The 13,168-nt window shown below is 41.3% G+C and overlaps 3 protein-coding genes across 4 annotated transcripts in view; 2 read left to right on the top strand and 1 right to left on the bottom strand.

Moving 5' to 3' along the window:
- The first annotated feature begins 772 nt into the window (after nucleotides 1-772).
- Nucleotides 773-4,207, top strand: LOC131128399 (uncharacterized). 2 transcript variants are annotated; one of them, XM_078789325.1, is made up of 5 exons: nucleotides 773-1,379; nucleotides 2,492-2,569; nucleotides 3,105-3,202; nucleotides 3,349-3,411; nucleotides 3,488-4,207. In XM_078789325.1, exons 1-5 carry the CDS (start codon nucleotides 866-868, stop codon nucleotides 3,623-3,625), a joined length of 891 nt encoding a protein of 296 aa, XP_078645451.1. In that variant the 5' UTR covers nucleotides 773-865; the 3' UTR covers nucleotides 3,626-4,207. The 2 variants fall into 2 exon arrangements, with proteins under 2 accessions (XP_078645451.1, XP_057927184.2); XM_058071201.2 differs by having other exon boundaries at nucleotides 3,346-3,411.
- A 971-nt stretch (nucleotides 4,208-5,178) lies between these two features.
- Nucleotides 5,179-13,066, top strand: hps4 (HPS4 biogenesis of lysosomal organelles complex 3 subunit 2). Its single transcript, XM_058071198.2, has 12 exons — nucleotides 5,179-5,452; nucleotides 6,685-6,775; nucleotides 6,872-7,015; nucleotides 7,099-7,206; nucleotides 8,244-8,360; nucleotides 8,630-8,724; nucleotides 8,792-8,861; nucleotides 10,064-10,188; nucleotides 10,265-10,715; nucleotides 10,898-11,024; nucleotides 11,139-11,250; nucleotides 11,398-13,066. The coding sequence occupies exons 1-12, from the start codon at nucleotides 5,421-5,423 to the stop codon at nucleotides 11,567-11,569; spliced, it is 1,644 nt and encodes a 547-aa protein (XP_057927181.2). The 5' UTR covers nucleotides 5,179-5,420; the 3' UTR covers nucleotides 11,570-13,066.
- Nucleotides 7,477-13,168, bottom strand: part of lrrc75ba (leucine rich repeat containing 75Ba) — a 72,927-nt gene continuing 67,235 nt past the window's right edge. Inside the window, exon 6 of the transcript XR_013627210.1 lies at nucleotides 7,477-7,604. The gene's annotated coding sequence lies outside the window, so the exon portion shown is untranslated. The remainder of the gene's footprint in view (nucleotides 7,605-13,168) is intronic.

The following is a 13,168-nucleotide window of genomic DNA, read 5'->3' as shown; positions in this document are numbered from 1 at the left end:
TCCGTGTCAGAAATTTATTTTGCATGGTCACAATTGATAAAGTGGGCACTGAAAAATATGTAAGTAATCTGGAGTCCTTCCTATTCTCATCAGTACACAAAAACACAGGACTTGTTCTGGACTACAATCACCTCATAAAAGATGATGGCTTTATTTTGTTTCTAGACTTTTTTTTTTAAGCCTTTGACATGATTGAGTACAAATTGATGAGCTATTTGGCTTTGGTAAGCAATTTGTAAATATAATAAAATTGATGTATAAGGATACTAACAGTATAGTTGCACTACCACATGGTACGTTCCAAGGTTTTCCATTGATAAAGGTATTAAACAGGGATGACAATCTCTCCCTTAATCATTGTAGTGGCAGAGATGCTCTCTATTCTCATTAATGACACTAATTATAAAAAAAATAACAGTATTGGGAAACACAATACTAATCAGCCAGGTAGCAGATGTAGTAGTTATTTTTCTCTAAAGAATCTGGACTAAATCTCAAATGTGAACCACTACCAATTCATCGTTTCGAACAACCTACAGAAAAGCAGAACTCATCTGAATTATTCGTCTCAGAGAGACATTTCCCTTTCCAAATGTAATTGAAATTTACCCGATTAACGGCCTTAATGGCATTTTTAGATATTGATGAGTGAGATGTATAGATAAATCGAAATGACAGTCGTAAATGTACAGAAAATAGCAATGGCGATGACGTCATTAGCAACTTTTAGGGCAACCAATGGCTACGTTCCTTACTGAGGAGTTGGCACTTAGCAACACGGAGGAAGCGTCAGTTTGGTAATAGGTTAGCTACCTAGCTATACATTACTTTTTGTGTTTTCATCGATCAAACTAGCCCACCCATCATGGCTAAAGGCAAGAATAAACCCAGTGGTGACAGAGACAGAGCTCGAAAGCGGCAAGCAATCTCAATGGAAACGAAGGTTGCCATAATTAGGAAATTGGACCGTGGTGAAAAGGTAGCGAATGTGGCTCGTTCGTACAACATGAATCATTCAACGATTTGGACAATTTACAAGAACAAGGACCGGATTATGGAGCATATTAAAAGTTCGGTGCTCATGCAGTCGACGGTTATTACCAAGCAAAGGGGGAAGCTGATGGAGGAGATGGAACAACTTCTGAGCAATTGGATTGAACACCAGAGTCAGAGAGAGGCACCGCTTAGCCTCATGCTAATACAGGAGAAAGCTAGAAGCCTGTTAAAAGACTTAAAGATGAAGGCAGGGGAAGACGCTGATGATGACACGTTTGCTGCGAGTTCTGGCTGGTTTCATCGCTTCAAGAAACGTGCCAATTTGCAAGTGTCAGGTTCTGCCCTCACCAGACTCCGATTCTCCTCCCCTCCATCACCTCAGGGTAAAACGGGCTAAATGAGTATTTACCAGTAAATATATATTTGAGTGTTTTCAACACCACCGTGACTGTGTTGACTCGGACAGCCCTACAGAGCGATCCAAATATCGGTAGGTCGATATCAATGTTAGTATTGGAGTACAATATTAGTGTAGGATCTATACTAGCGTGATGAGGTTGACATTTGTCATTGTTGTTTACATACAGTAATGGGTCCGAAAGATTAGACCACCATTGTTTCTTCAGTTTAGCCTGCTACAACTAAAGGTACCTTTTGATAATGATAATACTGTAATGACCCTTAGGGGTATTATGTGTTATATATTGTATTTGCGCATCTGTTGCAATGGAGAGATATGTTCCGGGTTTGGGAAGGAAAAGGGGTGACGGACAGGAAGTGAGGCAGAATTTGCATGTTTTAGAGGTGGGTTAGGCTGCAAAAGTAGCCCTTGTTAGGGATCATTGTTTTTGGACCTTAATACAAAAACCGCCTGGTCTGGTGTTTGGCTGAGCTTAGAGTGTTTACAATTCCAAAAATAGCTCATAAGAGTTTAATTTAAAAGTTGATATGTAACAACATTCATGGTTTTCTCGATAATAACCAAAATCACTTACACATCAATAGCTATAGTATTGTACTGCCAAAACTTGCAGTACCGTTAATAGTGTAGCGCCTACACTTAAATATATACTTGTCAACTTGACTTGAGTGTATTCTTAAAAGTTTTTTTATGTGTTTATCATTGTTTCAAACGGAAATAGGCCAGTGACAATTTACATTGTCTTGGTTTGCTCAGCAGTTTGATGCAGAATTGTATCATTTTACACTCAGGAGAAGAAGGACCAAGAAAATAAAGCCATAGTGGAAGAAGCGCCATCTTGAAGTAACCATGTTTGGTCTGTCAAAGAGGCTGAATTCACTTTAGAGGAGCTGAAAAACATCAACATATTAAATTACTTGGGCGACAGAACAAAGCACAATGGTGAACTATTCCAAAGAGTAGCAGTGCAACTTCAGGGAACTGATTTTAAACGGGTGACCGAGCAAATCTTCATTCTGTGGAAAGAAAATATCACAGTCATCACTGTTTTTTGTCTGTATTATGACATATTAGATGAGCTGCTCGGAGGACAAGAGTCGTCTCAAGACCAAAAACACAGCGTTGGCAACGACGAGGAGGCTTCTAGTTCAGGTAAGTTGCTTGTCATTTTACTTCTGAGCTAATATTTACAAGAAACAGTGTTGGCACTTTTGCACTACCATGTCCCATGTTGCCCTGATGAAGCACCCATGGAACGTTTAGAAGTAGTGGCAAAAGAAGAGGGAAACATGGCGTTAAAAAGAGAAATTATTCTGCAATATGGTCATTTTCAGCGACACAAACATTACATGTCATTACATATTTTTTGTAGGACTATCGGTGCAAAAACACTGATTCTGGTGGGAAATGGCTATTAGCAACTCCAATGCTACACACAACCGTTTTTGTTCCATGACTTACACAAAATAAACACAGTTAAAAACATTAAGGTATCTTTATATGCCGTATCATCCTTCAGATGATGGTCCAAAACCGCTGCTGGCGGAGGCCTTACCAGGAGGACCACATATTGACAAAGTGAAAAGTCCTAACAGTTCATTTATGAATGGTATGTCTGATTGTGTCTACTAATCAAAGATTTTTAGTCGTTTTTCAAGTCGATTTATTAAGTGTACCATTTCTGCAGTGCCCTGCCACCCCGTCCTCTTCCTGCCTGTGACCAAGACCGAACCGGATAGCTTCAGTGGTGATGAGACAGACGTTAGTGATGTTCAATTAGAAAGGGTAAGCCAATATTATCATTATAAACATTATCCATCACCTTTTAATTTACTTTAAAAACATTTCTACAAAATCAATATATACATGATAAATAAATAAAGCACTCTATCTGGTATTTATGGGCTACTATGACATTTGTTTGATAGAAGGTGCGGAGTTCAGGTTTCCAGGCGGTGGCGCCCTCGTGTGTTTCACCTGAAAGAGGTCCTGAGGTGAGGTGGAGGTGTCAACTGGTAATGATCATAAAGGTTGAGATGGATGAGACAATGCATATTGTTGTCTTTACAGGCTGAAGATTTAAGGACACTTTACTGCTCCTACCTCAGGAAGGAGATTGAGAACCGCGATCAGGAAATGGCTTACCGAGCTCTCAAAATGAAGAAGTTAGAAAAGGAAATTGCACTATTAGATAAGGAGCTTATGTGAATCTTAATGTTTGCATGGTGAATTCATACATGTCCTTGCAAAGTCTGGGTTTTCAAAAATGTGTACCCCATCCATACATTTTTGGCTGACTTTTTCTGGACTTTTTTTTTTAACGGCCCAAAGCTCATTGAATCCAATCTCTTATAAGTTAAACCTCATGATCGGGTTTCAGTTTTGCAGTGCAACCTCAGTCTTCAATTTTTCACGTCATCTCCCGTTAACAAGCTACATTGCTTCCACTGGCTCCACATCCACACAGACATCAGTACTTTCATAAACACTGCTCCACAAAACATTTGAATAAAAATGTTGCTCGCCCTTTGTAGCTTTAAAGGTTTCCATTTTTTTTGTTGATGTGCTACATTTGATGCTGTGTTTTGTCTTTTTTTTGTGCATGTGTGTCCAGTTTATGGTTGTGGGAAAGCAAGCAGGTACATTCTGCTTCTTCCTGCAGCTTCAAAGTGTGAATGTAAAATGTAAAAAAAAGACCAAAACCTAGGTCATCATGCACCAGGGATGTAAATACAATCACAATCTATTAGATTTTTATATATTTTATCTATTGTTGGAATAAAGTTATTCAATCTGAAACATGTGTATTGTATTACTTTTTAAAAAATAATTCATGATGGGGTCTGATGATATTGTAGTGATTCAAATAGCTCACAGGTGCACGCACTTCTGTTCAATTCGGTGGAAAAGTCAACTTTGTCAACTCAATATGAGAATATGAACTGAACTTTTTACACTTTATATAATTTTTGACTGCGTTGGAAATGCAAAGATGCAGTTTTTCCCAACAAAACTATACAATGGCTTCCAAAAGTACCCTACGTGATTTTTTTATTCTCCCTGAATTTATCATTCATTTATTAATTTTCTACTGCTTTTCCTCACGAGGGCCGTGGGGGTGCTGGAGCCTATCCCAGCTGTCTTAGGGCGCGAGGCGGGGTACACACTGGACTGGTCACCAGCCAATCACAGGGCACATATAGACAAACAACCATTCACACTCACATTCATACCTATGGACAATTTGGAGTCACCAATTAACCTAGCTTTTTGGAATGTGGGAGGAAACCGGAGTTTCCACACAGAGATGGCCGGGGATGGAATTGAACTCGGGTCTCCTAGCTTTGTGGCCTGCGTGCTAAGTGCTAACCACTAACCACCGTGTAACCCTGAATTTGTCATTAGTATATAAAATTGTCTTACTTTTTAATTCGTTTTACAGACAATAAACACAATACAATTAAAAAAATAGAAATATAATAATGCTCACTTTTGATAGACGATATTTTAAACAATCTGCTAAATACTGTCCTCTAAAATAGCTAATATTTGAAATATTGCATGAAGCAGAACCACAACCAAAATGAGAGCATATTGTTACTGTTATGTTCTGTTAAATCAACAGGACATTATATTTGAAAAAAAACCCAGTATATTACATGTGGTTTAGTGACTTGAAAAAATTCAACGTTGACCCACCTCTGTTCCAAATTCCATTTTGTTGAATGGAGCACTAGTTTGTCCTTCTTGGCTCGCCATCCTTTCACATGACTCCGCTTTACGTGTGACTGTCCTGCATTCCTCCACTGGATGCTCCCTCTGGTCGATACCGAATACTTTTATCAGCGGATTAACACAAACTAAACGCAGACGCACAAACGGCGTGACATTTTTTTTTGTCAAACTCGTTTTTGTGTGGATATAAATCGCAGCTCTGACATCACCATCGTGTTGTGTTTAGTTGGCGGAGAACTGATGACTGCAAAATAAACAAGTTTGGACCATGGCGGAACTTATTCCGTCTGACTCAAAAGGGTAAAACTGAACATTTTCTTTTTCTGTCTTTGTCACAGATACTACTTTACTCTTGTACGCTTTTGAGATACTTGCACAAACACACCTGCCTCTTCTGCCAGTGTTGCCCATGAACGAGGCCCATATTTCGAAATATGAACTTCAGCGCCATTGTTTATGTCCAGTTATTACCAAATACGAGAGGTATTTGCACTCCAACAGGATGTTATTGTCACTGTCCGTATTTTATCAGCGGGCGGCGCGACACACGAAGTACTCGACTTCCTTCACACTGCATTTACCCACGAAGCATTGCGCACACTCACTAGCAATCCAGAAATTCTTAAAGGGGACTTAGTATGCTCATTTTGAGCAGAGAAAGTGTAATATTCCGTACACATTTACTACTTTATGATACCTCCTAGTGTCTACCTACTGTGTCGTACTTGTGATTGGTAGATACAACCCAACGGGGCGGGTCTTCCGTTACAAGTTTAGTTGAGTGGAGTTCGCCTTCCTGTTAGCGTGTGTGAATAAATAAGCATCTACTTACACACGTCGTCGTCCTGCATTTGCTTGTACATATTGTGCAATTGTGCAACACAAGACAGAAAAAGCTTTCTAGGTCTTACAAATTCTGTCCATAGATTTCCTGCTTCCCAAACAAACGTCTGTTTAATTTACTCCACTTCCGGACTTCCTATAGGTACGCCCACTCCGCTCTGATTGGTCACACCTCAAAGCGGTCTGAGGACTTCCGGATTTTAGCTCAGTGTTTATTCATTCATTCATTTAATTAGCACACTTGTGCTAACGAGCTAAATAAAGAAAAACACATTATGTTCGATATTGTTCTACGATTCCATAGGACTATACCTATCGACTCTGTGGAATAGAAGGGAAAAATGTGTTTTTGCAGTGCACAAATCCTTCCAGTACACTTCCCAGCCACTTCAATAAACGGAAAGGTGCTTATTTCACAAGCTCAAGCACCTCTTAAATTGCATTTGACTTAATTCCACATATATACACAATTAAAACTCTCATTTAAGAGAAGAAATGAGCAGCAGTTACTCTATAGCCACCAAGTAATGTTAGCTTATTTGATCATATACATTTCATCGTGTGATGTGCATGCTCTTTTCCATGTTTCCATGTTTTGTTGACACAAATTATCATCATCTTCGACCGTCACCCAAAGACGAAACCAACTCATATCGACTCACAATTCTGTCCTTTTTATTTCACTGCAGGTGTCATTATTTCTTCCTGTATGATGGCTCCAAGGTAAGAGGAGAGGGTGACCCGACTAAAGAGGGTATCTGCTACTTCTATCCTGAAGAGGTTTGCATGTTACCTAATTAGTGGATGGGATGGTAACGACTACATGTTTGTCACGCCCTGTAACGTGTCACTGTATATGTTATGTCTTTGTGGCAGACCCCAGTGGATAAACAGGAGCTGCTGTGCGGACAGCTCGCTGGCGTGAGTCGTTGCATTTCCGAGCTTTCTTGCTCTCCCGTGCGGCTGGTGAGGCTGCGTCGCAATAAGTTCGCCATCCACATGCAAGAGGACTTTTTTTGGGTTAGTGAGCAGCTGCTTCTGTAAAAAAAATTTTTTTTTAAATTCCAGTTGTCAGGCTTTGACAGATAACGTTCCTCTTGCAGGCTCTCGGCTGCTCCATGGACATTCCCACTGTCAGCGTCTGGCAGCTATTACATAAGCTCATAAATCTCTTTTGTTTCTACAACGGTTCTGTACGCCAGAGCTACCAGGTACTTTTATTTGTAGTCCATTGCCTTTTTAACCACATTTATGCCCCACAAGCAACGCAAGTCTGCTGCATGAACAGTAGCTCAAATATGGAGGCACCCATAAAAATGCTTATATATGATTCTTAGCTATATTCCTTATTAAACTCATTTGACTACTAGATCACCACTTTTCGCAGAGCTTAAGTTCAGGGTCCAGCAACATTCGGGTTGCGGGGGGTGCTGGAGCCTATCCTAGCTGTCTTCGGTCGAGTGGCGGGGTACACCCTGGACTGGTCGCCAGCCAATCACAGGGCACATATAGACAAACAACCATTCACACTCACATTCATACCTATGGACAATTTGGAGTCGCCAATTAACCTAGCATGTTTTTGGAATGTGGGAGGAAACCGGAGTACCTGGAGAAAACCCACGCATGCACGAGGAGAACATGCAAATTCCACACAGAGATGGCCGACGATGGAATTGAACTCGGGTCTCCTAGCTGTGAAGCCTGTGTGCTAACCACCCGGCCGCTGTGCAGCCCTGGTTCAGTATATTTTTCATCAAAATAGTAGTCATGCCAAAATGTTGTGTTGCTGCTGGATGTTCACAGTATCCGAGTGATACTGTTGTGGGGGTGCTGGAGCCTATCCCAGCTGTCTTCGGGCGAGAGGCGGGGTGCACCCTGGACTGGTGGCCAGCCAATCACAGGGCACATATAGACAAACAACCATTCACACTCACATTCATACCTATGGACAATTTGGAGTGGCCAATTAACCTAGCATGTTTTTGGAATGTGGGGAGAACATGCAAACTCCACACAGAGATGGCTGAGGGTGGGGTCCAGCAACAAATGGCCAAAAAATGCAAGTCACTGAAATGTCTATTTTTGACACATGGCTCACTCTCCCAGATGTGTAAGACTTGGGTTTGATTCTCCATTGGGCATGCGTGGGTTCTCTCCGGGTTCTCCACTTTCCTCCCACATTCCAAATCCTGATCATAACATCTCTACCTATTAAAAATGCGTCTCTACTGTTTTTGTTCTTAAGCTTCACAGTCATGAAACCTTGGCTGCTCAGTGGTCCCAGTACCTGTCACACGTGCTAACAGGACCATCTGACCTTCACCATGTCTTCAGCTCCTTGACCACAATCGACTCCACAAACGTACGTGCAAATCAGTCAATCAACTTTGATGCGTTTGGTATGTGCGGATGCATGAATAGAAAGATATGAATGTTGTGTTGTGCAATGTCGAGACAAAAGTGTGCAAAGTGGCACATTTATGCAGCCAAAACCACAATTGTTCTGATGATGTAATTGATGACATCATTCCACAATTTTTACGCACATCTTTTCATGATTATGTTATAATCTGTAACTTGAATTCATGTCCTTATGTATAGTCATTTTCAAGCAGCATTTCTGCCCCTCAGGTGGACCCACTTCTTCTGCTCAAGGCTGCACTTATTCTTCAGGCCTGCCAGCGCTGCCCTCTAGTGTTAGCGGGCTGTATTCTTTTCAGAGGAAGGTAACCTAAATTGACATTAGTCGCTTGATATTGACATGACCATCTTATGCTTCCTGCCTGCAAACAGAGTGGTGAGCACACAGATGTCTCCAGATCTAACAATGAAGGTCATGGTTCATGAGAATCTAACCTACAAGGTGAGAGGAACTGACCTGAAACGGAAATAATAGCCATATGCATGCATGTCTTTTTGTGTCATCTCCAGCTTCCAAACAGGCGGGAAGAGAGTTCACTCTGTGCATTGGTTTCAGCGCCTTAGCTGAGGCTTTTTCTCAGTCATACATACAGTCTTTATGTGTCAATGGGTGGAGGCGGGGCCGGTAGCATACACACAGTGCACACAAGTGTAACCTTGTGAGGTGCAATGCATGGTAACGTAGCAGAAATCGAATTAATGTGCCCCATATTGCCGCCGCATGGTGTCCTAGTGGTTAGCATGTTTGAATCTCCGCTTGGGCTTTTCTTTGATGAGTTTGCATGTTCTCCCCATGCGTGGGTTTTTCTAACAATAAATCATAATATAACACAATAAAGCCACATTTCCTTTTAATATGTCATCTTTTAATCTGTAAAGTTTGGGAGTTGGCATTTGTGACATGTATGTTAGCAAACAGCTAAAATAATGCATCAGGCTAAAAATAACCAATTAGCTAAAAATGTCATCCAATACTTCTCTACAAGAGAGGAGAAATATGATCTCAGGGAAGAAGTACATTTGAAACACTTATATGCTAGGACTACGTTAAAAAGCCATAGCATTTCAGTATGTGGAATCAAACTATGGAATGGATTGAGTAAGGAAATCAAACAATGACAAAAAATTAAATAAAAGTAAAATAAAGTAAAAAAAAAACTTATTATATTAGGAAAGAAGGAAGTGAACGAATTTAACAGTTACTGATTGTAAAAGTACCAGATGGAGGGGTAGGATTTAATAAGCTTTGCTTCTTCCTACTCCTTTTGGACATGTGGAACTGTGAACTGATTATGTGATGCATTCAATTGTAATCTGATGCATGTTCAAATGAAATAAAACCATTACCATTTTCTCAAAGGCAATTTGCACTGTCTGTTAAATGTTTGTAGCATTTCTTGATATGCAGGCTTTTCAATATTGGTTTCAGCATTAATAGTTCCAGCTCGCAGCTAAACAAGTCACTGATTTTGCCATAGTTCACAGTCTGATTGGCTTCTGTCCTCTCGAGACAGCTTTTCTCCAAGGAAGACATCTTCATATAAAGTTCAATAGTTCATCGTTATCTTGTGACACCCCCGAGTATCGTCAATCGAGGATGTTAAACATGTTTTAGCAGATAAATGAGTTTTCTTTTCCATTCAGACACAGTCCCCCAAAAGCCAGAGTCCATTCAACTCATTTGGTGATGTGGTCACCTCCAGGACTGTCTTCCTCACCATCTTTGAACTTCAGTACCTGCAGTCTGGTTCTGTTGACGAACATTTACGGTAGTACTCAAACTAGAGGAGAAATTAGAATCTTAAATGCTCCGTAATCCAACAAATCTGTCTTTGTCATCCCCAGGTTGTCCTCGACTTCAATCAAAGACCTTCCTCCACATAAGAGCTGTGGGTCACGGACCTTATTGCATCCAGCTTCTTCAGACCCAACGTTGTCCCAGAAAGCATCCTCGAGTCCTCGCTTGTCCGCATCGGATGACTCCACGCACAGCACAGCTGATCCACAACGGCCCAGATCTCCTCTTTCAAATGGAGAAGCCTCCAATGAAGCTGAGGAGGAAGTTGTAGAGACTTTTCAGAGCAGCCGAGTCCAACCAGGAGGTTCAAACCTCAACACAACCACCCGACTCATTGGAGTCGACGGAGGCGAGATGGAGAATAACATGGCGGACGGGGCACAACCTCACAACCCCCTGATCCCCATGACGCTGTACCTGCACCGTGTTGAAGGCCTGGTTCTGGCACTGCTGGTGGAGCCTCACTTCTTATGTGACAAAGCCGCTATGGAGGAAGTGGTGAGAACCCGCTGATTTCGTCTTGTTAGAATATTTATCATTCTCCATCTTGTGTGAATTTAAATATGAAAAAAAGGCCTCAGGCAGTTTTTAAAGTAGACGAGTGCACTAACTGACCTTTGTGATGCTAACGTACGAGCTTTGTCGGCCAGTCAAGTGCTGCCTTTCTGGTTTGTATGCAGTATCACAGCTGCTTAGCTTCCCTGAATGGACTGGAGGCCCATCTCAGGAGCATCGCACCCGAGGCGCCGGGCGGAACGGCACCCTACATATTTGCCCACTTTGACTGTTCTCAGAGCACGCTGACAAGTGAGGCCTGTTTGTTTTGCTTTCTTTCTCCCGGAGTCCGAGTAGCGGGTCTGGGATCAGCAGAACCCGTGCAGGTTCTCGTCGTACTGACGCCGTTATTGTGTGTCTCTGTAGCCAACCTGTCTGGTCGACCGGGGGGAGGCCCTGAGCGTTCTTTTGTCAAAGCCACATCACTTCTTCACTCGCATTTCTGTAACACTGAAACTCTGCAGGAGGCTATTATCAGGTCAGTATGCCAGGGACTAGAGTGGTGGGGGTGGGGGCTGGGGGGGGCGTTCCGTGGCTCCTCTCCCTCTCTCTGAGGCTGGGGGGCAGGGTAGGGATCTGTCATTAAATCTATCACTGCATCTTATTTCTTTTTTTGTCACCGCAGGAACGCCAACGCCGCCGTGTACGGGACCCGCAGCGTGGCCCAGGAGACATACTTCCTGCAACATGGCGCAGCATTGAGGAACTCGGGTATCCCGAACCACCAGGACAGCGCTTTCTCCTTGCCTGGCAAAGCCCGACACAGACTACTCAAACATGGTGTCAACCTGCTCTGACAGGACAACGCAGCCATACGTTGCAGCCATTGTTTTCAAGCAGCATCCATATTAGCTTAGTTACATTTACAGTACAGTAAAAAATTATTTTGTTTCTGATGTTTCCATTTTTACTCTTTTTAACATAAAAACTTTGGACACCCATCGTTTATACCTTCTTATATTAAATTATATCAATATTTATTTGCAACACCTTTTTCTTTCATTCATCACAGCATAAACGATCTGTGCATTGTTATGCGTTCTCTATTCTTTACTCTTTCATTAGGAAATTCAAACACTGGAAATAAACAAGCTAAAATGCAATCAAAATGAATCATAATTCAAAATATTTGTATGTATATAACAGATATGGAGATCCCGACTTCTTTTTAGATGTACATTGTTTGTGATGTTCCTTAATGTAACTTATTAAGCACGGCAAGTCAATCAAAGGAACGTGGGAGCCATTCTGATGGCATTTTCTACAAAGACTAATCTGACTTGGATATGCTCAGAAGAAGAAGAAGATTTGTGTGGTGACTAAACCTTGGATTTGTCTTATTGATGTCACCTGTTTGCTTTTTTCTTTTTTTTTTGTAGCTTTTTGTTTCATAGTATTTTAAGAATGTACCGCAGGCCGATAAAAAAGAAGCAGTGGGCCTCAAATGGCCCCTGAACCGCACTTTGGAGACACTTTACAGCCTCAGATTTGTGTTGTCGGTGACAAAGTATATTAATAGTAATATATTAGTTCCTTTCCATTTTTTTCCACTTTTGCTGTTGGGGTTTTCTTGAATGTTTGACAATGTGCCCGTGGGCCACATTTTGGACACCATTGCAATCCAGTCCCACCTGTCAGTACTCTGATAACAGCAGCATTAATCTATCCATCCATTTTCTATCGCTTATCCTCACTAGGGTATGCTGGAGCCTATCCCAGCTGTCTTCGGGCGAGAGGCGGGGTACACCCTGGACTGGTCGCCAGCCAATCACAGGGCACATATAGACAAACAACCATTCACACTCACATTCATACCTACGGACACATCCTGTAAACATTAGTCAGGCCTTCCAAATAAAAGCACAGCAGTAAATAAGAGAGTAGCACCGCAGTAGGCAGCCTGGTTTTTACACCACCATTCTCCCTGGAAAATGTTTGATTTTGAATTTGCTCTATTTTTCCCTTATTTTCTGATGCAAATTGGTCATAATGTGAAGACATGCTGTTTTCTTTACTTAATCCTTTTATGTTGTTCTCATTTTTTTTCAAACACTGTGTTTCTTTTTTGTTTCATCTCATCGATGCATTGAAAACCCATCTGTTACGATAGTACACCGATTGGGTTACACAGCTTTAAAGAAATAAAAGTACTTTATTTGGTTAAGTGTCTTAAGTGTTTTATTCAGCAGCCATACAGATGACACAATGCATGTTCATTATCGCTTATTATTTTTCATTTATGCTTTGGTGAATCTTTCAAAAGCTCACGTCATATATACTGTGGATGAAGAGTCTCGAACCAGTCATTATATATATATATATATATATATATATATATAGACACTTACTATGATACCCATTATGTCATTGTATGGTCATATCGCCTCGTACTTCGG

Source organism: Doryrhamphus excisus, linkage group LG3 (assembly GCF_037039965.1).
Source record: "Doryrhamphus excisus strain RoL-2023G ecotype Guam linkage group LG3, RoL_Dexc_Guam_v1.1, whole genome shotgun sequence".
NCBI classification, from domain to species: domain Eukaryota; kingdom Metazoa; phylum Chordata; class Actinopteri; order Syngnathiformes; family Syngnathidae; genus Doryrhamphus; species Doryrhamphus excisus.
The sequence above is the reverse complement of the archived record's forward strand: the minus strand, read 5'-3'. Positions and strand labels throughout refer to the sequence as shown.